This window comes from Mastigoproctus giganteus, chromosome 11, assembly GCF_048544385.1.
Source record: "Mastigoproctus giganteus isolate SK-2022 chromosome 11, ASM4854438v1, whole genome shotgun sequence".
Classification (NCBI taxonomy): domain Eukaryota; kingdom Metazoa; phylum Arthropoda; class Arachnida; order Uropygi; family Thelyphonidae; genus Mastigoproctus; species Mastigoproctus giganteus.
In genome coordinates, this window is record NC_143585.1 from 57608616 (window position 1) to 57635700 (window position 27085).

The 27085-nt window shown below is 39.7% G+C and overlaps 1 protein-coding gene across 4 annotated transcripts in view; it reads right to left on the reverse strand.

The window, feature by feature from the left end:
- Positions 1–27085, reverse strand: part of LOC150078026 (sister chromatid cohesion protein PDS5 homolog A-like) — a 797139-nt gene that overhangs the window by 628139 nt on the left and 141915 nt on the right. For all 4 annotated transcript variants that reach the window (XM_090384327.1, XM_090384329.1, XM_090384326.1 and 1 more), the window contains exon 8: positions 9044–9124. In XM_090384327.1, the coding sequence (XP_090240453.1) occupies positions 9044–9124 (81 nt within the window). The remainder of the gene's footprint in view (positions 1–9043; positions 9125–27085) is intronic.

Sequence of the window (27085 nt, forward strand, 5' to 3'; positions counted from 1 at the left end):
CATTTAGGGCCTGTATCCTTCTCCAGATGAGCCGTGTGTTAGTGTCTTTTGTGATGGTTGAGGCAAAAGCAATCCACAAATCATGTTTCGCTTTCCATCTAATTTGTTTTTCTTTAGCTTTAAGTCTTTTATAAGCATTCCCTAAATATGAGTTACTAGTGGCAGGATACTTGCGGAAATTATTCCAAGCACAGTTTTTCTCCTGTTTGGCATTAAAGCAATCTGTATTTCACCAGTGATTTTGGTGAATGCGATATGTCTTGGATTTTGGAATAGAAGCATCAGCTGCAGTCAGAATCTGATTGGTTATGTAAGTAGTTACATCATCATCGATAGGTTGTTTTTGAATATAAAGTCTGTTTAGAAGCATTTGGGTAGAAATTCGGCCATCCAAGTTCAGCTTTTTAAACTTCCAAGGGGATCATTGATCAGAATTTGGAATTTCCCCTGTTTGCAATGAGCAAATAATTGGAAAGTGATCACTGTTAAAGAGATTGGTTAATACCAACCATGTCATGATTAGAAAGATGGAGGGTGAACAAATTGACAAGTCAATCACAGAAGCAGCTCTTATAGATAAGTGGATATAAGCGGGAGATCCAAATTGGTTGGTTTAGATTTTATTGGCGCATTAGCAACTAAGGCTATAATGCGCCAAGACCAGGTCATATATAAAAAATTTTAAACTTTCGGTGACCTAATTAGTTAGGTCACCATGCCAAAATATATAATAACAAGTGTATAAAAGGTATAAAAGATAAATCAATAAAAAATCACAATAAAATGTAAATTTTAATTTTAGATACGAGCAAAAAAGTTTATTGATTTTAAAAAGCTAGAAACAACAGACACATGGTCATTGTCGCATAAAATCTGTGTATAAGGCTCAGCCAGATGACTAAAAGCGGTAAAATATAAATCACGTTCATGTCTAAAACGTGGACACTGTTAAAATGTGATGAATAGTTAAAATGGTGCTGCAGTTCTCGCACATAGGGCAGTCATCTGTCCTCAGCAGAAAAGCATGTGTAAGATGACTGTGTTCTATGCGGCGACGAGCTAAAACAAATTCTTCTTTGCGGTTCCTGCGCAGACTAGACTGCCAGTGTCAGATTACAGGTTTTATCTGATAGAGCTTGTTTGTGACTTGCTCATGCTTGCCATTGGGACAGAAATTTAGCATGTATTGGCTGCCTGTAGCCTGTATAGGGGACTAACAGGCAATAAGTGTTGTGGGGTTCTGGTGATCTGGCCGCAGCATCTGCTAGTTAATTTCCCCCGATCCCAGTGTGGCTTGGGATCCAGCAGAAACGGATATTGAATGAACACTCAAACAGGGAATGTAACGTCTGCTGAATCCGGATCACAAACGGATGAGGATTATACCTCATCCCCGATAAAGCCTGCAGTATACATCAAGAGTCAGTGTACACCATACATCTTTGGTGCTTACGAGTTTTAATGTGGTCGAAGGCTAGCTCTATAGCATACAACTCAGCTGTATATATGCTGCATTCGTGGGGAATCTTCCCAGATATAGTACTATCTGGAAAGACAGCAGCAGCTCCTACAGACAACTCTGACTTCGAGCCATCGGTGAACAGAGGCAAAAAATCAGAGTAATCAGATCGGTGGGCAGCATAGAGTTGTTGGTAGACAGAGGATGGAGTTATGGCCTTACCCCAACTTTTAATGGAGAAGTCACATGAAGGTAAGCGAGCATGCTAGGGTGAAAGTAGATACCTTGGTGACCAGGCAACATTGTCTACTGTGATATTGAGCCTCTGAGCAGCTCTTGGACACGAATGCCAAAGGATCGGTTAGAAATCTGACGGGTTTTATAGAGGATTCCCATCGTGGCTCAAAAATGCAAGTCCACGTTAGGCAACATTGTCTACTGTGATATTGAGCCTCTGAGCAGCTCTTGGACACGAATGCCAAAGGATCGGTTAGAAATCTGACGGATTTTATAGAGGATTCCCATCGTGGCTCAAAAATGCAAGTCCACGTTAGGTTGTCTGGCAGGGATTTTAGTTTAAAGGTATATTTTAGCGACAACTGCTTTCATTGGAGCAATAGTGGTAGTTCACCTGCTTCGACATATAAACTCTGGACAGGAGAGGTTCTGAATGCTCCAGCAGCAATATGGATGGCTTGGTGTTGGAGTGGGTCTAGCCACCGTAGTACGCTATTTCTAGCTGATGCATACACTTGGGACCCATAGTCTAATTTTGAACGAACAAGCGCACGATAAAGGTGGAGTAAAGTGCATCGGTCTGCCCCCCCCCCATTTATTTGAGGAGATGGCACGAAGGAGATTCAATCCCCTCGTGCACTTTGTTCACAGTTGACGGATATGTGGTAAAAATGTCAACTTCTTATCGAATGTGAGACCCAAGAATTTTGTCTCAGGTACTACTGGAATGATGTGTTGTCCGAGTTTGAGTTCTGGTTCAGGGTGAAGGTTCGTTTGCGACAAAAGTGTACACAGCCGTCTTCTGAGGTGACAGCCTGAAACCATTAGCCATTGCCCAAGTTTTGACATGGTCAATGGCATGCTGCAATTGTCGTTCAATAACCCTCATGTTGCATGACTGACAGAAGATGCTAAAATCATCAACAAAGAGGGTGCTGTTTACAGTTGGAGGAAGCTGTTCAGTAACAGAATTAACTTTGATAGTGAAAAGTGTAACACTGACCTTTGGGGGACTCCTTCCTCTTGATAAAAAGATTGAGAAAAAACAGAGCTGACATGAACTTGGAATGACCGGTTCAATAAGAAATTTTTAATGAAGAGGGCTAGATGGCCCCTCAGACCCAGATCATAGATAACCTTTAAGATTCCAAATCTCCAAGCCGTGTCATACGCTTTTTCGATACCAAAGAAAATTGACACCAGGTGTTTGCGTTTAATCCTTTAAGCATCTCGGATAGATGTTTCCAGTCTTATAAGATGGTCAAGTGTTGACCTGTTCCTTCGGAAACCACATTGAACTTTGGAAAAGAGGTCATTCGCTTCTAAATACCACATGAGATGGGCATTCACCATCCTTTCCAGGATCTTTCACAAGCAGCTTGTCACAGCAATTGGACAGTAATTACTCAGAAATTTTGGATCTTTTCCTGGCTTTGGAAAAGCAAGCACGATTGCCTTATGCCAGGAGTCCGGAAATTCATCTTCAAGATAAACTCTGTTGTACAAACAGAGCAACTGATCCAGAGATTCAGACGAAAGATGTTTAATCATCTCATAATTGATGTCATCTGGCCCTACAGCACTCGCCTGGGATAGTGATAGTGCCGCTTTCATTTCCCATTCTGTGAAGGGTTGATTGCATTCTTCACAGTTCTTTGATGACAATTTCAAATGTTGCCTTTCGGCATTTTGTTTGAGGGCCAGAAACTCAGGGTGGTAAGATGTTTTGGCAGACACTTTAGCAAATATCTCCCCAAGAGTGTTTGCAATTGCAGTTTGGTCTGCAATTGCACATTCATTATACTCCAGGATCGAGGAAGGGTGTGATGCGTATTTCCCCTTCATTTTCCGGACTTTATCCCAGACAAGCTTAGATGATGAAGCCTGGTTGATAGAAGATGTGAATTTGATCCAAGATTCCTTCTGACTCTGACATCTTACATAATGTGCTTTAGAATATATGTGTGTTTGAATGTTATTAAGTTATGTGTGATGGGGTACTGGCGAAAAATACCCCATGCCTTGTTTTGAGACTTTCTTGCTGCAGTGCAATTAGAATTCCACCATGGTTTTGGAAATGGTGGAAACAGAGTCGAAGTCTTTGGAATTGCAATTGCCACTGCTTGGACAACAGTGTCTGTAATGTACTTTACCGCATCATTAATCAGTTCCTTGCTGACTGTGTTGATATCAAATGATGTTAGATCTTTGAAAGCATTCCAGTCAGCGTGACATTCCACTGTGGCATCCTAGATGGGTGGCATGGTCTCCTTTTGCAAAGGGTGGATATCACGGGGAAGTGGTCACTGCCATAAATGTTGTCTTCAACTTCCCATGCACACATGGGAAGGAGAGGGGGCGAGCATATAAGAGATCGATCGCGGTAAAAGTATGGGTAGGCATGTGACAAAATGTGTTAAGTCCAACATTTAGCAGGGCCAGGTCATTGTTTTCAAGCATGTGCTCTATAGTCCGACCCCTTCCATTGATGTCGGCACTACTCCACAGAGTATTGTGTCCATTAAAATCCCCTAGTAACAAAAAAGGGGGTGGCAAATGTCTAATGAGATCATCAAGATCTGCCTGGGGGATGTCGTTCCCAGGTGGCAAATAGACGGAACAAACAGTTAAGAGAAACCCGACAGTAACTTGAATTGCTACAGCCTTTAAGTTGGTGGTAAGTGGTGTAGCTTGAAATGGGGTGTGGTTACCAACAAGGATGGTGACCCCTCCGTGGGCAGGTCCATCCGCATCTGTCTTTTCGAATAACTAAAAAGTTACACAAGTATGGGTCCTCATTTGCCTTTAAATACGTCTCCTGTAAGCAAAAGCAAGTAGGTTTTCATGCTTTTTGTGAAGTGGGGCATGTTTCATGCCCCACTTCATGCTTACTCAGGAGCGCCTTGATGTCGTCACTATTTCGACTGAATGCATGACAATTCCATCGTAGAAATTTAAACTTACCCATTATTTGGATTTGTTGGGTCCATCAGGTGGTTTCTGAAGGGCTAAGGGCTTCATTTTCTCAGTCTTGGCTTTATCTTTCTTTGGAAACACAGGTCGTTGGCCTGTGTCCATATCTTCTTCTGCAAAGATTTCCAGGACTGGGTCATCCGATAGCTCCTTATCCTCGACATCCATTTTTTCTTGTATTGCAGGTGACTCTTCTGATATTTGCACCTTTTTATTACCACTTGGTTTTGGTAGTGGTGGAGCATTAGGAGGTACGGAAATAGGAGTGGCAGCTGACTGTGTTTTTTGGGTGGGCTTTTGTGAACGCAATAAATAGCTTGCAATTAGAGTAAATGACTCTTTTGTTGGTACAGTCATGTCAGTTTGTGTACTGATTTTGGGGCCACTTCGCAGAAACCTTCTGGGCGTATGAAGGTTTCCTGCTATTTATTGGTGAATGCGTTTTCTGGCCTCCTGATAGGATATGTTCAGCTCTGTTTTTATTTTTTGAATTTCTTTCTCGTCCTTCCACCTCTGGCATGCTCTAGAATAGGCAGGGTGCTCTGCTTGGCAATTTATACAAATTGGTTTGGAAGCTGAACATTCCTTGCTCTCGTGGTCTTTCATACTACATCGAGCCCAGGCAGGATTACCACGACAAGCTGTTTGTGAATGGCCGTATTTCTGACATCTAAAACACCTCAATGGGTTTGGGATGTAAAGCCTCACTGGGCAGTTTAAGTAGTCTGCCTTGATGGAACTTGGAGGCCGTGGGGTGTTGAATGTTAGGATGAGAACTCGGGTAGGGACGAGATTCCCATCCTTCTGCATTGATATTCTCTTGACAGCCGTCACTCCTTGGTCTTTTATTTCAGAGCAGATCTCTTCTTCAGAGACATGAAGAAGATCCCACTCTGAAATGACACCTTGTGAAGAGTTCAAAGTTTTGTGGGGTGTTACACTGATCAGCATTCCCCCATGGATGCCACGTTCAGGATTCTTTCTGCTTGCTTTGTGTTTGAAGCTTCGACTAAAAGATCACCAAAACACAGCCGTTTTACGGATTTTGGTGATCCTGCCAACCCTTCTAATCCTTTCTGGATGAAGAAGGGTGACATCTTCCCAATTGACTGCTCTCCGGTAGAATGTAGAATGAGGAAAATGGTGTTATAGATGGTGTTTTATCCTCAGTTCTGGCTCTTTTGACAGAATTGGTGTTATTCTCATCTGATCGATTAGGTAGGGGCCTTGTTGGGGCCCCAGAAAAAATTGGATTTAAATTACTCATTGGGAGTAAAATGAAAATTTCAGATGCCCTATGTACTTCACCCATCACGGAGCCCTATGAGGGGACGCCCACTCGTGAACTAGCAAGTACTGCGTACACGAATGGGACGCCAAGTTCGCTCAGGAGCATCATACCCATGTTTCCAATAAGCCTTGATCCCGTCCCAGGACCAAAGGGAAGGGGGGAGACTTATTGGAATGCAGTTGACCCTAGCAGTAAGAACCACCCGCCGATTGATCCATCGGGCCGGTCCAGGACCACCCGCGTCTTGTCAAAGCAGGGGCCAAAGTGGTGTATCAAGGCTGGGCCCTTCAACCACCAGGATAATTGCCCTTTCTGAATTCCACGGGTCGCAGCGCACGGCTGCACACACCGGATTCCAATGATGTAACCCTGGAACCAAGATATGGGCATTAGATCCCAGTGATGCTAATCTGGAAAACAAGCAGCATCACTGGGAGGTCCCCTCACCATGTACAGGTGCCCACGTCGAGGGGGGGGAGATACAGAGTTTAGTAAATTAAGATCATTATTATTCATAAATTCTTCAATCAATTTGCCTCTTGTGTCCATTGTAGTGGAAATCCATAATGGATGGTGGCCATTAAAATCACTAAAAAGACAAACTGGAGATGGGAGTTGTGTAATTAGGTTCTGAATGAGGAAATGGTGGAGATGGTGGAATATAAATGGAAACAAGAGTAACTGAAATAACCAATGCAATACGAACTACCACAGCATCTAGGGTGGTTCATAACTGGATGGGCCTGGACAGTATCTTAGAATTAATAAGAACAGCTACTCCACATGCAGGAGACTCTGAGCTCCTATCTTATCTGCACATGAAATAATTTAAAAATTTTGCCAAAACTTGTGGTGACAAGAATGTTTCCTGTAGGCATACACTTATGGGATTGAATTGAGCAAATAAATCCTTTAAGTCATCACAATGACTGCTTTTCCTCTGCAAATCCATTGTATGATGTGCTTTATTTAGGTTTAGCTGAGAATTATTTATCTGACTACTTTTTGCATGCAGAGCATTTTTTCCGTTCATTTTTTTGGGAAGATGGGGAGTCCGGTATCCACAGTGTTATTCGCATGAAGTTCTATGTGGGTTCCTCATAATCTGAATATATGTTCACTTCCATATGTGTGGGTGATATGGTTTTCTTGCTGTCTTTAGTAGTTTTAAATTTTTCAACGTCATGCAAGGCCACTGGATGTCAGTTTGGATACTAATTAGAGCGTTAGTTGCTTCACTGGTTTTAGTTTTTAGAAGTATCTTTTCCGGAGGCTGATAAGGTTACTTTAACCCAGTTCACCAGAGAGGTGTTGGGTAGCACTGACACATCTGTTTGAACTGCAGTTTAAAGATAGCTTCGAGTGTGAGGTGCATAGGATAGACTAGGCATGGTCAACATAATTTGTCTGCATGCTTCAGGATATGTGACTATGTTCCATTTGGTATTTTTTGAATTTGCTTTCTGGTTTTCCACATTTCACATGATTTACAAAAGGCAATGTGGCTTCCTTTGCAGTTGGGACAAATGGGAGTTGAGGCTGAGCAATCTGCATGTATATGATCCTTTGTCCACATATAAGACAGATGGTGTTACCTCTGCATGCCTGCTAAGAGTGGTCATATTTCTGGCATTTAAAACAACAAAGAGGATTTGGAATGTACAACCAAATTCAGCAGTTTAAATAGCCAGCTTTTACTGTGGATGGCATATCAAGAGTGCTGAAAGTTAAAATGATGGATCAAGTTAGAATGAGATTTTCATCTTTTTTAATCGTTATTCATTTCACACTGATTACCAAGTTCCTGAACTAATTCCTCAGACAATGTAATGACGCCTTTCAGTGAATTTAAGTTATTCTGGGGAGTAACAGATACTGGCAGCCCACCCCACCAAATGTCATTGTCTTTAATAGCCACTCAGAATGTTTGGAGGTGGCTGTTTCAACTAGGAGGTCTCTGGATTGTAGTCACTTCACCATTTTTGGTGATCCAACAATAGATTTCAAATATTTTTGGGTCATAAATGGCAATAACTTGCCCACAGGCTGAGTGGACAGAGAGTGTATCATCAGAAAGTTAGCTATGTTAGGATGCTGTGCTTCTCTTCGAAGGTTGGTTAGCATCATTTTCATTGGATATTTCTGTCCTTGAGCTTGATGGCTCTAAAGGTAGAAAATTATTTAAGTCCATGGTTGCTCCTTTAAGCCCCAGGGAGGGACTTTCTCCTCCTAGGTTATGGGCTCCGCCACGTGGAGGCAGGAGCAGTGCAATTCAGTGACTAAGCAATCAGAAGAGTAGGAGAGTAGTATGTTTCTAGCAGAGGTAGCAGTAATGTTGCAAGTGGGGTTAGCAGTGATGTTGCTAGCAAGTGTAGAAGTGACATTGCTAGCGGAGGAGGGTTTATGAAAGCACTAGTACTCACCCTAGGGAAAAAAACACTATAAAATTGTACTGGAGATAGTTCAGAAACTAATCGCTTGGCACTCGGGGCCACAGCTGGATTAGAGATGCCTGGATTAATCTTCAATTCCAAGTTGGTGATTAATTTCTGACCAACTACATTACACAGTGCATCCTGACTTTTCCACCTTTAACCTTATCACGCTCGCACTTCTAGATATTGATTTAATAAGCTCCTTTACTTCTTACACTGAGTGCCTCATATCCCTTCACCATTCATACTCTCCTGTACACAGAAATAAGCAGGAAACTATGTGACATGAAGATTATCTGCAGTTAATTGATTTTAGTCGACTAAAAAATGACTATGCAGAGAACCATGGATACTCATCAGAGCATGCCATGCCATGCTGTTAAAATGGTATACAATTTAATAACCACAGATGCTCAAAGCTGTAGTCAGTTTTGAGTCCCTAAGTACATTATTTTATTCAGTAGGAAACAGCATTCAAGTTGCTGAAAATGATGTTCAAACAATATTATTAAAGGAATAAGATTTCTTACATCAGCTGACCAACGTTTTAAAGCAACAGAATCCTAGCACATTTATTTAGTTATGCTCCTCATAGAAATATTTCTAGTTAGCAAACAGAAACAGTCAACAATAAAGTTCTATACTTACTGCCTGAATATATGGCTCTATTGTACTAGTAGTTCTCTTTAAGATATCCTTTGCCAAATTATATGCATTCTTGTTTTGGGTCTAATGGAAATAAAAGATCAACAATTAAAGTGAAAAGATGTGAGTATTAACATTTTAATAACACTCCAGATGAATAGTATTAATACTTTAAGAGGGAAAAAAAAAACGTCGATAAAATATTTAGAAGAATTAAGAAGTGTAGTACAAAAAAAGGTTTTCCAAAGTAGCAATATAAAAAGAAGTCACAAATTCGCAATAAAGTGGAGTCCCCAATATTTATGACTGTCATTCATCCAATATATATAGAACTACCTTATATCCTGTTCTTCTGGAAGATAAAATAAGAAAATTATACATATTTTCACCAGGTCATAACTACATCAAACCAGTAATTCACCAGGTCATAACTACATCAATTCAGTAATCACAAACAAAAATTATCATAATAGCACAAATATTTCTGTATATCATGCTTAGTACTGCCTCCACTTATACCAACTGTTTTCAACAATACAAATTTGGCTATGTTCTCATGTTGGTCTGTTTTGAGGTTGCACTGTTGTGTAGTGCCTCAGTATATGAAGCACTTGAATACTGCATGCAGCTAATATACTGATTTCAATACATATTTTTCCATGAGCATAAGGAGAATGGCCCTTTTTTTATATAATTATTTCAAAGCATTAGCAACCACATAAGTCCAGACTACACTAAAAAATTACATTTCACTGGCAAAATACACATTTTATAAAAAAAATAGCAATGAGATTGTGTACCAGTACAGTATTCTTTTAAACATTAGTTTAACATTTTTGTCCATTTGGATATTCTATTATACATCAACTGATTCTGACTGCTTCAAGAAAGATACTTTGGCAAAATTTGTCCTCTTCCGAAATGTTGAATTAAAGTTTCATTCATCACATTAGTCTTACAGTCTAAACTTTACCATTGGGATAAATTCCAAAGCTTCAGCAGAAAAAGAAGATCTGAACTCAAGTTTTTCTTTTTCTAATTTGGCAAATATTCTCTCACACTCGGCACTGTGAGAAACTGCTAAAATGCCAGGTATGACAAGGCTATTGTTGTTGCTACTGGGTTTAATGAGGGCTGCTTGATTGACTGATTTTGATTTTTGAAGCGCAAAAACAACAAGGTTATAGTGGGCCCTGAAAAGGTTAAAATTCAAGAAAGATGAGACTGGTAACCTTTTAAAAAGGTTACTTCATTAAGAGTACACACACATATATATATATATATATATATATATATATATATATATATATATATATTAGATAGTATGAATCAGAGCTGTAATACTCAATATGTTCTACGTTGATAATGATATTAGTAAATTAATAAGAGGAGTTTACCTCAATATAGTACGTGGAACACTTCCGTATGATACCCTCCAGAAATTAAAACGGAAAAAACGAAAAAAATCGACAACTTACCGGTACATTAAAGTAAAATATAAATAATTAAAGTAAAATATAAATAATTAAATAATCAATTTAACACAATTCAAAATCAATTCAAAACAATTAAAATTCAAATTAACGCAATTAAAAGAATCTAACGAAAATATTCAAAACGATTTTCCTTCCTGAAGCTGACAATGCTTTTCGACCGACTGTCGTGATCACAGGAATGAAAATTACCGAATCAGGCTAAACCTGCAACTTAAATAGTGATTATGTGTCTTCGCGCATGCGCGTAAAGGTCCACGCATCGGAGATCAAATATGGCCGCCGAATATTAACAGAATTCTCGTGTAATTTAATTTCAACAGTTTCTGCAATTAATAGTCTCGTATAATTACGTTGAACGTTAAGTATTTTGGCCTCGTTAAATAAAAAAGTATGTTTTTTGTTAATGGCATGAAAGGCTAATTCTGACGCTGCTGAACGAGAAGCACGAACTGAGGCTTCGTGTTGATTTACACGGATATTAAGAGAAAACCACGTCGAACCCTGATAAGACGAGTCGCAGTCACCGCAAGAAATGTTGTATACTAGATCATTAATTTGTGTTGCGAACGCCGAAAGAACCGAGCAATTGTTCAGTATAGTGTGTAACTTCCGTATAGGCCTAGCTATAATTTTAAATTCGGTATCTTTAAAGAATCTGTTAAGCTGTTTGTGCCACTGTTCAACATATGGGACAGAAATAAAGTATTTTTTGATATTACTATTGTTGATTGGTGCAGTATTTTGTATCCTATCCTTAGCTTGTACCCTAATTCGATTTATTGTGTTAATGGGATAACCCCTGTTCAAGAATCTGCTAGTTAATATTTGTATTTCTGAGTCTAAAGCAGAATCCGTCGTTGAATATTTATAGGCATTTAGAAATTGATTAAAGATAATCGATCTTTTGTAGGTGAACGGGTGGTAGCTATTATAATGTAGAAGCATACCGGTGTTTGTGGGTTTTCGATAGATGCTAAATTGTATTTTGTTCGAGTCCCGGGTAAGCGTGAAATTTAGAAAGTTTAATGACTTAGTATCCGTATCTTCCCTTTCCAATGTAAATTTGAGTCTAGAATGAATATTGTTAAACGAATGTAAAATATCTTGGATAGTACTACTATCGGTAATAACTAGAACATCGTCTAAATACCTCCCATAGTATGTGATACGGGGACGAAAAGGTGTCAAATGTATCTGTTCAATCGTTGAGAGATAGATCTCTGACATTAAGCCACTCAGGCTCAAACCCATTGGTAATCCAAAAATTTGTTTGTACACCTTGTCTCGAAAGGTGATGTAGTTAGCCTCAACTAATAGTTTAATTAAGTGAAAAATCTCCTTTATAGGCAGCTTCGTATAATTAATCGGTGTCGAGTTTTTATTTAACATATCCCAAATAATATCTAATGTGTATTCAACGTTTACATTCGTATATAATGAGGTAACATCTAATGAGAATAAATTGTCATTGTCGCCGAGTCTACAGTCTTTAAGATTATTAAATAATGTATCGTAATTCTTAATCCCAAATTGTATAACCTGTCTAAAAGGTTTTATAATGTTATATACATGTGTGGCTAAGGCTGAAAATGCCGAGTTCCTGTAGGAAACAATAGGTCGAATCGGAAATCCAGGCTTGTGTAATTTTACCTGACCAAAAAGTGCAGGAATATTGTATGTTCTGGACTTCAATTCCTTCAACTGAACCATAGTAATGTAGTCGTTTTTACGATATGTGGTTAACGTTTTATTGTATTGATTTACCAAATTGGTAAACAGTGTCGGGTCCACTTCACAATAAGTGGAGGTATCAGATACAACTGAATCTAACTTATTAATATAATCATGTTTATCTAGTATTACCACTGTATCTCCTTTATCTGCCCTCTGTATAATAATGTCCTTATTTTCTCGAAGTTCTCGTAAAGCTGAACTGTCATGTGTATTCAATTTAGGAAGTCGCGTTTCTTTTATGTTATTCACTACTTGGTTAACTTGTTGAATAAATACATCTTTTTGTGGAACACTACGAAGTCCAAATTCAATATCAATTACGCATTGTTTTTTTGGCAGCTTTCGAGGTGGTAAATTATAATTTAATCCTTTGGATAAAAGTGAAATCTGGTCCTGCGATAGTGTACACGAGGAAAGATTTGTAACCTGTTGATATGTCGGTTCGTTGGATACTGGGTGAGGGGGTGTTCGTGAACTAGCCGACATATTCTGTGGTAGTGCGTTATGTGTCTGTGGGGGGATGTCACCCAACTCGTGTGAACTTGGTCGCAAGCTCGCGACAATGTGTTAGAATTCGCATGAACGTGTCTTGAACTATTCGATAATGTTTGCAACTTATTAACGTGTCTGTTTTTTATTTCTGAGGCTTGTGCTTCCCGTCGCAAATCTATGGAGGTCTTCAAAACAGACCAATCGTTCGGATGTAGATAATTTTTTAATTTATCGCGAAGCTTCCTAACCTGGGAAAGGTATTTTTGTTTATCCGAATATCGAGATTTTAAGGCAAGCTTAACAATATTACGTGATGTCGCCAGTGATAGTTGTTTTATGCCTGAAATTTTTTTGATTTAAATTCACCCTGGCAAACTTCGGAACGATGTTGTTTTGAAGGCAATATTTTAGGAAAGAAATATGGTAACTTTGGGCCGAGTACCTTAGTGTAGATTTAATGTAATTTTGTACCAAGCCATTCAAAAAATCTCCCATAATTGTGTGTATCGATTGTATACTACTGGAGAGACAGGAAGTGAATGAAATAGTCAATAAGAGTTTGAAAATTAATTAGATAGTATGAATCAGAGCTGTAATACTCAATATGTTCTATGAGTTTTGTGTATTGTGTACTCAATACACAAAAAGATGTATTTATTCAACAAGTTAACCAAGTAGTGAATAACATAAAAGAAACGCGACTTCCTAAATTGAATACACATGACAGTTCAGCTTTACGAGAACTTCGAGAAAATAAGGACATTATTATACAGAGGGCAGATAAAGGAGATACAGTGGTAATACTAGATAAACATGATTATATTAATAAGTTAGATTCAGTTGTATCTGATACCTCCACTTATTGTGAAGTGGACCCGACACTGTTTACCAATTTGGTAAATCAATACAATAAAACGTTAACCACATATCGTAAAAACGACTACATTACTATGGTTCAGTTGAAGGAATTGAAGTCCAGAACATACAATATTCCTGCACTTTTTGGTCAGGTAAAATTACACAAGCCTGGATTTCCGATTCGACCTATTGTTTCCTACAGGAACTCGGCATTTTCAGCCTTAGCCACACATGTATATAACATTATAAAACCTTTTAGACAGGTTATACAATTTGGGATTAAGAATTACGATACATTATTTAATAATCTTAAAGACTGTAGACTCGGCGACAATGACAATTTATTCTCATTAGATGTTACCTCATTATATACGAATGTAAACGTTGAATACACATTAGATATTATTTGGGATATGTTAAATAAAAACTCGACACCGATTAATTATACGAAGCTGCCTATAAAGGAGATTTTTCACTTAATTAAACTATTAGTTGAGGCTAACTACATCACCTTTCGAGACAAGGTGTACAAACAAATTTTTGGATTACCAATGGGTTTGAGCCTGAGTGGCTTAATGTCAGAGATCTATCTCTCAACGATTGAACAGATACGTTTGACACCTTTTCGTCCCCGTATCACATACTATGGGAGGTATTTAGATGATGTTCTAGTTATTACCGATAGTAGTACTATCCAAGACATTTTACATTCGTTTAATAATATTCATTCTAGACTCAAATTTACATTGGAAAGGGAAGATACGGATACTAAGTCATTAAACTTTCTAAATTTCACGCTTACCCGGGACTCGAACAAAATACAATTTAGCATCTATCGAAAACCCACAAACACCGGTATGCTTCTACATTATAATAGCTACCACCCGTTCACCTACAAAAGATCGATTATCTTTAATCAATTTCTAAATGCCTATAAATATTCAACGACGGATTCTGCTTTAGACTCAGAAATACAAATATTAACTAGCAGATTCTTGAACAGGGGTTATCCCATTAACACAATAAATCGAATTAGGGTACAAGCTAAGGATAGGATACAAAATACTGCACCAATCAACAATAGTAATATCAAAAAATACTTTATTTCTGTCCCATATGTTGAACAGTGGCACAAACAGCTTAACAGATTCTTTAAAGATACCGAATTTAAAATTATAGCTAGGCCTATACGGAAGTTACACACTATACTGAACAATCGCTCGGTTCTTTCGGCGTTCGCAACACAAATTAATGATCTAGTATACAACATTTCTTGCGGTGACTGCGACTCGTCCTATCAGGGTTCGACGCGGTTTTCTCTTAATATCCGTGTAAATCAACACGAAGCCTCAGTTCGTGCTTCTCGTTCAGCAGCGTCAGAATTAGCCTTTCATGCCATTAACGAAAAACATACTTTTTTATTTAACGAGGCCAAAATACTTAACGTTCAACGTAATTATACGCGACTATTAATTGCAGAAACTGTTGAAATTAAATTACATGAGAATTCTGTTAATGTTCGGCGGCCATATTTGATCTCCGATGCGTGGACCTTTACGCGCATGCGCGAAGACACATAATCACTATTTAAGTTGCAGGTTTAGCCTGATTCGGTAATTTTCATTCCTGTGATCACGACAGTCGGTCGAAAAGCATTGTCAGCTTCAGGAAGGAAAATCGTTTTGAATATTTTCGTTAGATTCTTTTAATTGCGTTAATTTGAATTTTAATTGTTTTGAATTGATTTTGAATTGTGTTAAATTGATTATTTAATTATTTATATTTTACTTTAATTATTTATATTTTACTTTAATGTACCGGTAAGTTGTCGATTTTTTCGTTTTTTCCGTTTTAATTTCTGGAGGGTATCATACGGAAGTGTTCCACGTACTATATTGAGGTAAACTCCTCTTATTAATTTACTAATATATATATATATATATATATATATATATAAAGGCATATCACTGGATAAAATCAGTACAATGATAAAAGCAAATTGTATATTTCATATGAGTGTATATATATTAATCGATTTTAAAAATTTAAAAACTGCTGACACATTGTCATTGTCATTTAAAAGCTGACTGAGTGTATATGGCTCAGTCAGATGGGTAAAAGCAGTAAAACGAGCATTTTTAAAAACTGGTACAATCACATAAAATATGTTGAAAGGATAAAATGGTGTCGCATTGCTCGCACATAGGGTCATCAGCCCTCAACAAAAAGAAGTGTGTCTGACAGTGTCCTATGTGGAGCTGAGCAAGAACAACATCCGCTTTGCTATCCCTGCATAAGCTGGACCGCCAAAGATGGATCATAGGCGTAATTCGACAGTTTGTTTGTAGTAACCAGGCGATGCCACGAATCTTGCCACTGAGAATGTAAGTTACTACGGATTACTTGCATGTAGTCTGTATAGGGGACTAACAGGTCAAGATTATCAGTCAGGGTTGCCAATTTGGCTGCAGTGTCAGCCAAATCATTTCCTCTAATCCCGATGTGACTGGGGATCCAGCAGAAGCCGATATCGAATCCACCTGCATAGAGGGTGTATATTATCTGCTGAATTCAGGACAGGGCTGGTTGATTAGTGTGTGATACCACTGATAAAGCCTGTAGTGCATTCAATGTATCAGCATATATAATACATTGTTGGTATCGGTGTTTTCTTATGTGATCTAGAGCTAACTCTATAGCAGTGTAACTGCTGCAGTCAAGGGGTATCTGCTCTAATATAGTATTATCTAGAAAAACAGCAGCAGATCCCACATACGATTCTGACTTCGAGCCGTGTGTGTAAACTGGCAAGAAGTCAAAATGTTCTGCACGGTGTTGTGAATAGAGCTGAAGGTAGACAGAAGACAGAGTATTAAACTTCTTAACAATCTTGAGTGAGAAGTCACATGCTGGTATTTGTGCATGCCAGGGTGGAAGGGACTGCTTTGGTGATCGAGCAACCTTGTCTACCGAGATGTTAAGTTTATTGAATAGCTCTTGAACAGGAATGCCGAATGGGGATTGGCGGTCCGTCGTGTGTTATAAAGATTTTCCCATCGTGGCTCAAAAATGGATGTCCACGTGGGGTGATCTGGCGGGGATTTCAGCTTGAAGGCATATTGTACAGACAACTGCATTCGTCGAAGTGAAAAGGGTGATTCATTTGCTTCAACATGCAGACTTTGGACAGGCGATGTTCTGAATGCACCAGTAGCAATATGAATGACCTGTTGGTGGATGGGGTCAAGCCAATGAACAGTGCTATTTCTGGCAGATGCATATTAGAAGAGAGAGAGCGGAGAATGTTAATCCCTCTCATGCACTTTGTGCGTAGCTAACGAATGTGTTGGACTAATGTCAGCTTTTTGTCAAAAATGAGTCCCAAGAATCTGATACGATTTCGTCTCTGATACAACCGGAATGGTGCTTTGCCCAAGTCGTAATTCAGGCTTGGGGTGGAGGTTACGTTTGCGACAAAAATGGACACAAACGGTCTTCTCTGGTGAGAACTTGAAACCATTGGCCGTGGCCCAGGAGTTGAGACGGTCAATAGCTTGTTGCAGTTGTTTCTCAATAACCCTCATATTGCATGATTGAGAAAATATGCTGAAGTCATCAACATAGAGCGCACTGTTTATAGTTGGAGGAAGTTGTTCGGAAATAGTTTATTTTAATGGCAAAAAGCATGACACTTAAGACAGACCCTTGTGGTAACCCCTCCTCTTCGCAAAAGGGTCGGGAAAGGGTGGATCCTAAATGAACTTGGAAATGACGGCAGGATAAAAATTTTTTTAATAAAAACGGGAAAATGACCTCTTAGACCAAGGTTGTAAAGGTCTTTTAAAATAGCAAATCTCTAAGTTGTGTCGTACAATTTTTCCATGTCAAAGAAGATGGACACTGTGTTCTCTTTTTAGGAAAGCATCTCAGACAGCCTGGTCTAATTAAGTGGTCCAGTGTGCACCTGTTTCTTCGAAAGCTGCACTGAAAGCGGGAGAGAAGGTCATTCATTCTAAATACCATAAGAGACGAGCATTGACCATTCTCTCCAATATTTTGTGCAGACAGCTGGTCAGAGCAATAGGACGATAGTTTTTCGGAGATTTGGGATCCTTTCCTGGCTTGGCAAAAGCAAGAATAGTTGCCTTGTGCCAGGTATCCGGAAAATGCTCTTCAAGAAAGATTATGTTGTACAGGAAGAGCAGAAGGTCCATGGATTCTGGTGAAAGATGCTTAATCATTTCATAATGGATGCTGTCTGGTCCAACAGCGGTAGCCTTTGTACGGGCAAGTGCTGTTTTCAGCTCGTGGATAGTAAATGGCCCATTATATGAGTGGGAACCCTTCGATGTGAACTTAAGGGCCTGTTTTTCAGTGTAGTGCTTTAAGACCAGAAACTCTGGGGAGTAAGATGACGTTGATCAGATGTCAGAAAATGTTTCCCCAAGAGTATTAGCTATTGCAGTAGAGTCTGTGTACATCCATTATGTTACAGGACTGATGAGGAGTATGCTGTGTATTTTCCCCTTCATTTTTCAGATTTTTTCCCAGACCACCTTAGGGCTGGTCGTCTGGGTGAGGTGAAACAGATCCACAATTCGTTTTGACTCTGATGGCTGATGCAGCATGCTCTGGCTCATGCACGTTTAAAGGCTAATAGACTGACAGTAGTAGGATATCGTTGAAATATCCCCCAAGCTTTGCTTTGAGCCTTTTTGGCTGCTGTGCATTCTGGATTCCACCATAGTTTTGGAAAGGGAGGAAACCACGTAGACGTTTCTGGAATTGTAGTTGCAGCTGCATGGAAAATATTTTCTGTTATGTATGTAACCGCATCATTGATAGGCTCCAAACTGACTGCAGATGGTCAAAATTTGCCAGGTATTGAAAGGCACTCCAGTCAGCCTGATCAAACTTCCATAGTGGTAACCTGACAGGAAGACAAGGTCTCCCAGTAATTAGGGTGATTATCAAGGGAAAGTGATCACTTCCATACAGGTTCCCCTCTACCTCCCACGTAAGTGAAGGGAGAAGAGGAGGGGAGCTGACAGAAAGATCAATGGCAGAAAACGTATGGGTAGGCATGTGGAAAAAGAAAGGTGTTTGTTCCCACATTAAGAAGGGAGAGGTCATTGTTAGTGAGCATACGCTCTTTGACTCGTCCCCTTCTATTAGTTAGTTATCTGGTTTTTAGGAGCATTAGCAACTAAGGCCATATTGCTCTGTGAATATGCGGTGGTCATTCCCTGACCTTTCCGCATCCTCCGTATTTGGTGGTGACAGGCTCGAACCCCGGTCTAATCAAGAAGCGCGTGCTATGCACTGCTGCTCCTTCCCACCTGGCTACGGAGGCGCTCCCCTTCTATTGATGTTAGCACTACCCCACAGGGTGTTATGCCCATTAAACTCCCCAAGAAGTAAGAAAGGGAGAGGCAACTGCATTACAAGATCATCAAGGTCTTTCTGGCAGATGTCAGTACCAGGTGGAAAATATATAGAGCAAACAGTTAGTAAAAACCCCACTGTTATTTGAATTGCTACTGCCTCTATGCTGGTAGTAAGTCGCAGAGCTGAAAAGGGGTATGGTTGCCCACAAGGATTGCAACTCCTCCATGAGCGTGTGGCCATCCTCAATTCTATCCTTGCGAATGATAGTAACGTTACGCATCCTGGGATCATCATTTGACTTAAGTGAGTCTCCTGTAAGCAAAAGTAAGATGGTTAGTGCTTTTGAAGGAGTGCCTTGATGTCTTCTGCATTTTGCCAGAATCCACGACAATTCCATTGTAGGAATTTAGCCATTATTTTGGCTAAATTCCTACAATGGTTCCATCAGGCGGCTTCCGAGGTGCTGAGGGCTTACTTTTGTCAGTCTTAGATTTATCTTTTCTGAGAAAGTATAGATACTGCCCCATGTCCATATCCTTCTCAGGAAAGAGTTCCAAGACTGTTTCTTCGTGTACCTCCTTCTCTTCAACATCTATTTTTTCTTGAGAACTAGGATGTAAGTCAGATTTCTTATTCTTTTCTCCAGAAACTTGTTTTCTTACTGGTGGAGCATTAGGAGGTACAGATATAGGAGTGGCAGCTGATTGGTCCTTTTGTGCAGGTTTTATTGAACTTAGCAGGTATCCGGAAATAAAGGAGCGAGCAATAGGAGTGAATGACTCCTTTGGTGGTATGGTCATTTCAGTCTGAGTAACAATGCAACATCTCCCTGCTGCCTTCTGAGCATAGGTTGGTTTATTTGTATTTAGAGGTTTCACCATTTTCCTTGCCTCTTGATAAGATATGTTCAGCTCTGCCTTAAGTCGTTGAATTTCTTTTTCTTGTTTCCACCTCTGGCATGCTCTTGAGTAAGTCGGGTGTTCTTCTTGGCAGTTAATGCAGGTTGATTTTGCAGATGAACATGATGTTGTTTCGTGGTCCTTTGCACCACACCGAGCGCATGCAAGAGCTCCATGACAAGCCATCTGTGAGTGTCTGTATTTCTGGCACTTGAAGCACCATAATGAATTTGGGACATACGGACGCACTAGGCAGTTAATATAGCCAGCTTTGATTTCATGAGGAAAAGTTGGTGAATTGAACGTTAAGATAATATTTCTGGTGGGAACTAATTTCCCATCCCTGCGCATGAATATACGTTTAACAGCTGTCACTCCCTGTGGTTTTAACTCTGAACAGATTTCCTCTTCAGTCACATCCATCAGATCCCATTCAACGATGACACCACGGGATGAGTTCAGTGTCTTGTGGGGGGTTATAGTGACAGGCATTCCCCCGATAAATGTAGCACGGAGGAGCTGTTCACTTCTGGTTTCTACAATTATGTCACCCGAACGAAGCCGTCTGACAGACTTAGCAGAGCCTGCCAAACCCTTCTGGATAAAGAAAGGTGACATTTTTCGTATAGGCTTCTCACTAGTTGAGTGAATTATCAGGAACCGAGGTGTTGGACCTGATATAACCTCCTTTTTCTGCAGAAATGATGTTCTCTTAGTCTATGGTCAATTTTTCAGTTAGGGACCAGGTTGAGTCCCAGAAGAAATTAGTTTATCAGGATTCGTGAAGTTTTTTAAGTGGTTCAATGCCCGGGCTCCCCACTCACCACGGAGCCCAAAGGGATGCCCACTACCCCGCATGCAATAAATGCGCTCGGGAGTAGAATGCCAGAGATACCCAGACACCATACCCGCACCACCGCCAGTCTGGATACCAATGCCAAGCCCCTACCCTCATGTCCCATGAGGGTAGGGGCTTGGCATTGACACGGTTGACCCTTGCAGGCAAGCCAACTAGCCGACTGATCCTAGCCGGGCCTTCCAGGACCACCCGTCTTGTCGAAGCAGGGGCCAAAGTGGTGTATTGAAGCTGGGCCCCTCAACCACCAGGATTCCCCTTGCCAAATTTCCACAGGTCTCAGCACACGGCAAACATGCCGGATTCATTGATGTTAGCCTGGAACCTAGGCTGTGGGCATTGGATCCCAGTGATGCTAATCTGGAGGTCCAGCAGCAGCATCACTGGGAGGTCCCCTCACCATGTACAGGTGCCCACGTCGAGGGACACAAGGGCTGCTGTGGCCAAATTGTGTCTGTTCACAGTTTATGTAGAGATAACATATTGTTATGGATGTTAAATTATATCCTACTGTACAGGCCAATTATTTTTAATACATCAAAATTTTGTCTATATTTTCTTCATTTCCTATAAAAAGAGTTAGAAAATGTGAGATATTCAATGTGGAAAGTGACTGAAAGGTGTTTGACCAGATGGCTGAATGTAAGGGACAATCAACCAGAAAATGACTGACCATAAGTTGTCTTTGACAGTATGAGCACTGCAGTGGATTTTCTCCAAATAATAGGAAGAGATGAGTATGATGAGTGTGTCCAATTCTGAGTCTTGCCAAAACCACTTCCTCTCATCTTTGGTTCTTGCTTTATCTGGTAAAGTTTATTGTTGGTGTTACTTTTACAGATCTATAACCATTTATCACAGCATGCTTTGCATATGGCAGACTTACAGTGAGTGTATGAAACCTGAGGATGCTGTGAGAGAGCCAGTTGGAAATGTTTAGCGGCAAAGTCAGCACTGTCATTTCCCAAAATACCAGAATGGCCAGGGATCCAGCAAAAACTGATTGACTGATTGGACACAAACTGCTGCAGCACCTACCATAGTTGCAGTTTTTGATCTGTCAGTGCAGATTTAACAGGCATGCAAGCTTAAAGTAGAATGAGCTGAGTGCAACTGCCTGATATTGCAGGGAGTTATAACATTCTTTCCTCATCGAAGAAGATGTACATCGTAAGAGGCAGAAACGTACGTCCAATATGACTAAGCATAATATATTATACTTCATTCGTCCTTGTGCACCTGCCAGTTCCCCAACCAAGGAATAATGTACATCAATTCTTTCTTCTTTCATAAGAGCATTTGGTAGGCACTCAAACTGAGTACCAAACTGAAATGATGGTGTAGCATATTTACTGCTTCATTTATTTCATCTTTAACAACATCAAGAATTACTGGAAACCTGATGAAATTTGGGCTATCGCAGTATTTATAAGAAATGTAATTTTTAAAAACTCACATGAAGTACTTCCTCAATGAGCAAAAGAACAATCTTTGTTTAAGACAGTCAACAACATTGACAATAAAAATGCCTATGATTAAATCAAAATCATCCACTTGGTTTAGTCAGCAATGGTATTCAATTTCCAAAATGGAAGTATAAGATTCAAAAACTGTTGGTGGAATAAATTTATATGGCAGCCTTCAACATAACTGGGAGAAGTGACCTCTGTACATGGCTGTGAGGTCTGCTGGATTGAAGAGCTATGTTGAGATTTTCAAATGTTGGCAAAACATTTAAAAGAAACTGCTTTGCTTTTCTCTCCTCTGGCTTTACTCAAACCAGAAGAGAGAGAGAGAGAGAGAGAGAGAGAGAGAGAGAGAGAGAGAGAGAGAGAGAGAGAGAGAACAGGAACAAACTTTACATAAGTGAGGACATTATGGCTAGAATTATTAGCTCCCTTTTCCTGTTTAGGATTGCTTTTATCAGAAGTCTGCAATTCAGAAGTTCTTTTTCTTAAAATAAAAAAACAAAAAATGAATTGTGTTCCATGGTGGACCCCAAATCTCACTATTCTCAGAAGAAACTTACAAAATGCTTGCCATAATTTTCAAAGAGAAAAGAGAGCTAACAGATCCAGGACTGAGATTGACAGACTTGGTGAGTTGTACAAATCCAATAGAAGTTATTTCAATACCATCTTCCAAGAGAAAAAACTCACCTGGGCAAGGTTTGTTCAGCATAACACAAATGAAGATCCGTGGGGATTACCCTACAAACTTGTTACTAACAAGATTCATCCTGGTGATGTTTTTTCATCTATTATTGTGATTGGTAATGAAACCCTGGACTGGAGCTTGTCAATTAATGCCATTTTGGATGGGTTGCTCCATGAGGACACTGCCTCCAGTGAAAACACCATCCAAAGTACAATGAGATTAGATCATTTATTATACCAAGGGTCCCACGTCGGGGCTCCTTTTACAGATACTGAGCTGAAATCTGCTATCTCAATCTTAAGGGATGGAAAATGTCCTAGACAGGATCTCCTTGGGGTTTCTGTTCTTAAAAGATTTTGGAAAAATTGCCCATTAATAATATTAAATCTTATGAATGCTTGTCTGTTTTTGGGATTATTTCTGTTGCCTTAGAAACAGACTAGACTTACAAACTTCTCCTTTGACAAACCCTCCACTGACCCGGCCTCTTACAGGCCCATTTCTCTGCTGCCCACCCTTAGCAAAGTCCTTCAAAAATTAATCATTTCTCGTTTTCTAAATTACTATTTAGACAAAAATATAAGTTTCCCCCACTTCAATTCGGTTTTACCCATGGAAGGTCTCCTGTTGATGCTATTTGTCAGGTTTTTAGAATTGGAATGTTCAAAATTCCAATTCTAAATATGTCCTCGGTCTCTTTGTTGACTTCAAAGGGGCGTTCAACGCTGTTTGGTGGCCGAGTATCCTGGTGAGGTCCAGAGAGGCTGGGGTCTCTGCTCCCATTTACCGCCTCATTTCGAATTATTTTAATTCTAGCAGCATCACAGTCACTTCGGGATTTTGTTCTGTAGCAAGATCTGTAACTAGGGGCTGCCCTCAGGGCTCTGTTCTTGGCCCTGTGTGCTGGAACATGGTCCTTGATGGGTGGCTTTCGGTTTTTCGTGACGACATCCTTCAACTCGCTCACACAGACGACCTAGTTATTCTGATTTTTGGTAATTCCCACCAGGAGCTTGAGCACAGAGCAAATGAAGTTCTTGAGGACTTGAATATCTAGTGTCAAACACATAAACTTCAAATCTCAACTGATAAAACAAAACAAATGTGCTGAAGGGCTTCCTTAAGCTAAATGGAGAAATGATTAGGAGTACTAGGCAGCATAAATACTTAGGAATTTATTTGGATGACCATCTTAATTTTAATTATCATGCAAAATATGTACTTCAGAAAATAAAAGCTATAAACTAAAATTATTAAAATTATCAAGAGTACTTTTGGCGTAAAGAAATCTTCTATTAAATTATACTACTCTTGTACATTTATAGCAATTGTGTGTTGTGGCTGGGGCCTGGGGATACAGAATTGGTAATTCCCTTGTTCAAAAATATCTAACTCAAGTGCAAAGTTTTTTCTTCTCGCTATAAGTAGAGCTTGTCAAACTGTTTCTACAGCTGCTCTCCAGCTATCTTTTATATTGTATTTATATTACACTATCTTTTATATTGTAGAAGGAAAAAATGTTCCTGCAGTTGTAAATGGTATTACTTATAATACTGACTTACAAGAAAATGTAGACATTAAAAGAATGAGAAATGAATGTTGCAGAGCATGGCAAAATACTTGGTCTGCTTCTACCTTGGGTAGGGAGACCTTTATGTTTTTTCCCAGAGGCTGTTGATTATGATAAGAAAATGGACTGGTTCAATCCTGGCTTATACGTTACATTTCTATATACCGGTCATGGCAGTCTTAACTTTAAATTGTTCTCACTAGGATTAAGTAACACTCCTCTCTGCAGTTGCGGTGCTCAATAAAATGTTGAGCACCTCGTCTTTCATCATCAGGCGCCTCCGTAGCCAGGTGGGCAGGAGCAGCAGCAGTGCGTAGCACATGCTTCTTGATTAGACCGGGGTTCGAGCCCGTGACCACCGCACATCCCCGGAGCAATATGGCCTTAGTTGCTAATGCTCCTAAAAACCAAATAACAACAACAATCTTTCATCATCCTCTGTATGATGATTTAAGACTGGACTTTCAACTTCTTACAAATGTATTCAATTGATCTGAATGGCCAAGATTAGTTAACTGTTCTGAGTATTATACTGCCTTCTCCACCTATGTGGAGAAACTGTTTAAACGGAGAAAAAATATTCTTCCTCCTGAGGTTCAGTAAAATACTAACTTAATGTTAATTTATAGTAAAAGACCGCCATCTGTCGGTTGGTTGGAAAGACTACTGGTTTTTTGAATTTTAGAGGGAAGGGTTTACAACCCTTTCTATTGTTTGGAAACCAGTAATTGTGACTATTCTTTTGAAGTGTAAATCTTTACATTGTAGTGCTCAGCTGGTTGCTGGGGACTGATCACTTTGGCTTGTATGTAGACTGTTTCTGTTTCCTTGGATTCTCTTACTTGATGTACTGATCAGTCTGCTGGACTCCAAAGCCAAATGTTTATTTTGTATCATTATCATTGTATATAGTCTTTTATGTATCATTAATCATTGTATATAGTTGCTTTAAATTGTACACAATGTATACTGTTACCTTTTAGTGGTGGATAGGGAAAGCCATGGAGCCCGCCAAAATATAATAAAATGCTTTGAATACTTGTCTACTGAAATTTAACTGGATGTAAACACCAACCCCAAAGCTGAAAGACTCAAGTACTACAATGAACTAATAAACAATTGACAGACCAGATGGGATACCACTGAAACAGGTACCATTAGCAGAAAATTCCTTCCAGAAGTCTTGTTTACTGCAACAAACACAGTTAAGTCCTTGTTGTCACTGACCTTGGCATCCTCCTTCTTGGTCATGGGACATGGCTCCCTCAACGAGAAGCTTTTTCAACTAAGATTATCTACAACAGATAACTGTTTCTGCAGAGAAAAGGAGAACTGGCAGAATTACTTAACAAGTACAGGTCACTGTTGAACAAAAGCCGAGAATTAGGGTTGAATTTGAAAGTGTCTGCAATTCTGCCCAGACACGACAGGAGGGAGTATATGATGAGAGCCTTGTCGATCAATTCGGCCCTGGAAAGATTGTGCAAGGCTCAAGGGGTAGAATTTTTTTCAGCCTGGACTGTACTTGTTAACAGGAGAGATTGCTTCTACAGGGATGGGATACACTTAAATAGAAAGGGTGCAAGAATATTTGCTGATGCTATCGAGGCAGTGTTAGGTGGGTCGGAAAACTGCTAGCTTGGGGGGAGACAAAGACCAATAGATTGACAGTAGCCACTGGCAGAGGTGAAAGAGATTCTTGCACTGCTTCTATTAGAATGAGCAGAAGCCTGAAAAACAAGATGCATGGCATTTCAGAGACTGCTGGGAGCCATTGCGGTACAAGTAAACACATGGGTTGTGTTAGGGTAGCTAAGAATAGAAACAGGTGCAGGTATACTTGCGTGTACACCAATGCTAGGAGTTTAGTAAATAAATTTGATGAATTTGAGGTATTGCTCAAAACATCAAAGGCAGATATTGTTGGGATATCAGAGACGTGGTGTCACACAGATATAAGGGATGCAGAACTGCAATTTGGGGAGTACAACATCTACAGAAAGGATAGACAGGATATGAAGGGGGGAGGGGTTATGCTATTAGTTAAGAAATACATAAAATCCAAGGAAGTGAAGCCAGTCGACATCGCTGGACAGTGCAGTGTTGAGTCAGTTTGGTGTGACATAAGCATTGGGAGATTAAAATTGAGAGTAGGAGTGTGTTATAGGCCTAATGACTCTGATGAGTATAATAAGGAACTGTACAGGGAAATAGAGTGGGCCAGCAAATCAGAGAGTCTTATAATGGGAGATTTTAATTTCCCAGATATTGACTGGAATTTGGGGGCTGGTTACTCACACACTAGCAGGGCTTTTGTGGATTTATTGGATGATTGTTTTCTACATCAGCATGTTCGGGAGGCAACTAGAGGGAGTAATACTCTTGATTTGATTATCAGCAGTGATTCTTCATGCATTAAGAATCTGCAGATAAATGAACCACTAGGTGGCAGTGATCACAGTGTGCTGAAGTGGGATTTACTCAAAGAGGTAACTACCATTAGGGGTAAAGGGAAGGGTTATTGCTTCCGTAAAGGCGACTACGATGGACTGAGACAGTATTTAAATTCAATACAGTGGGACCAACTGATGATGT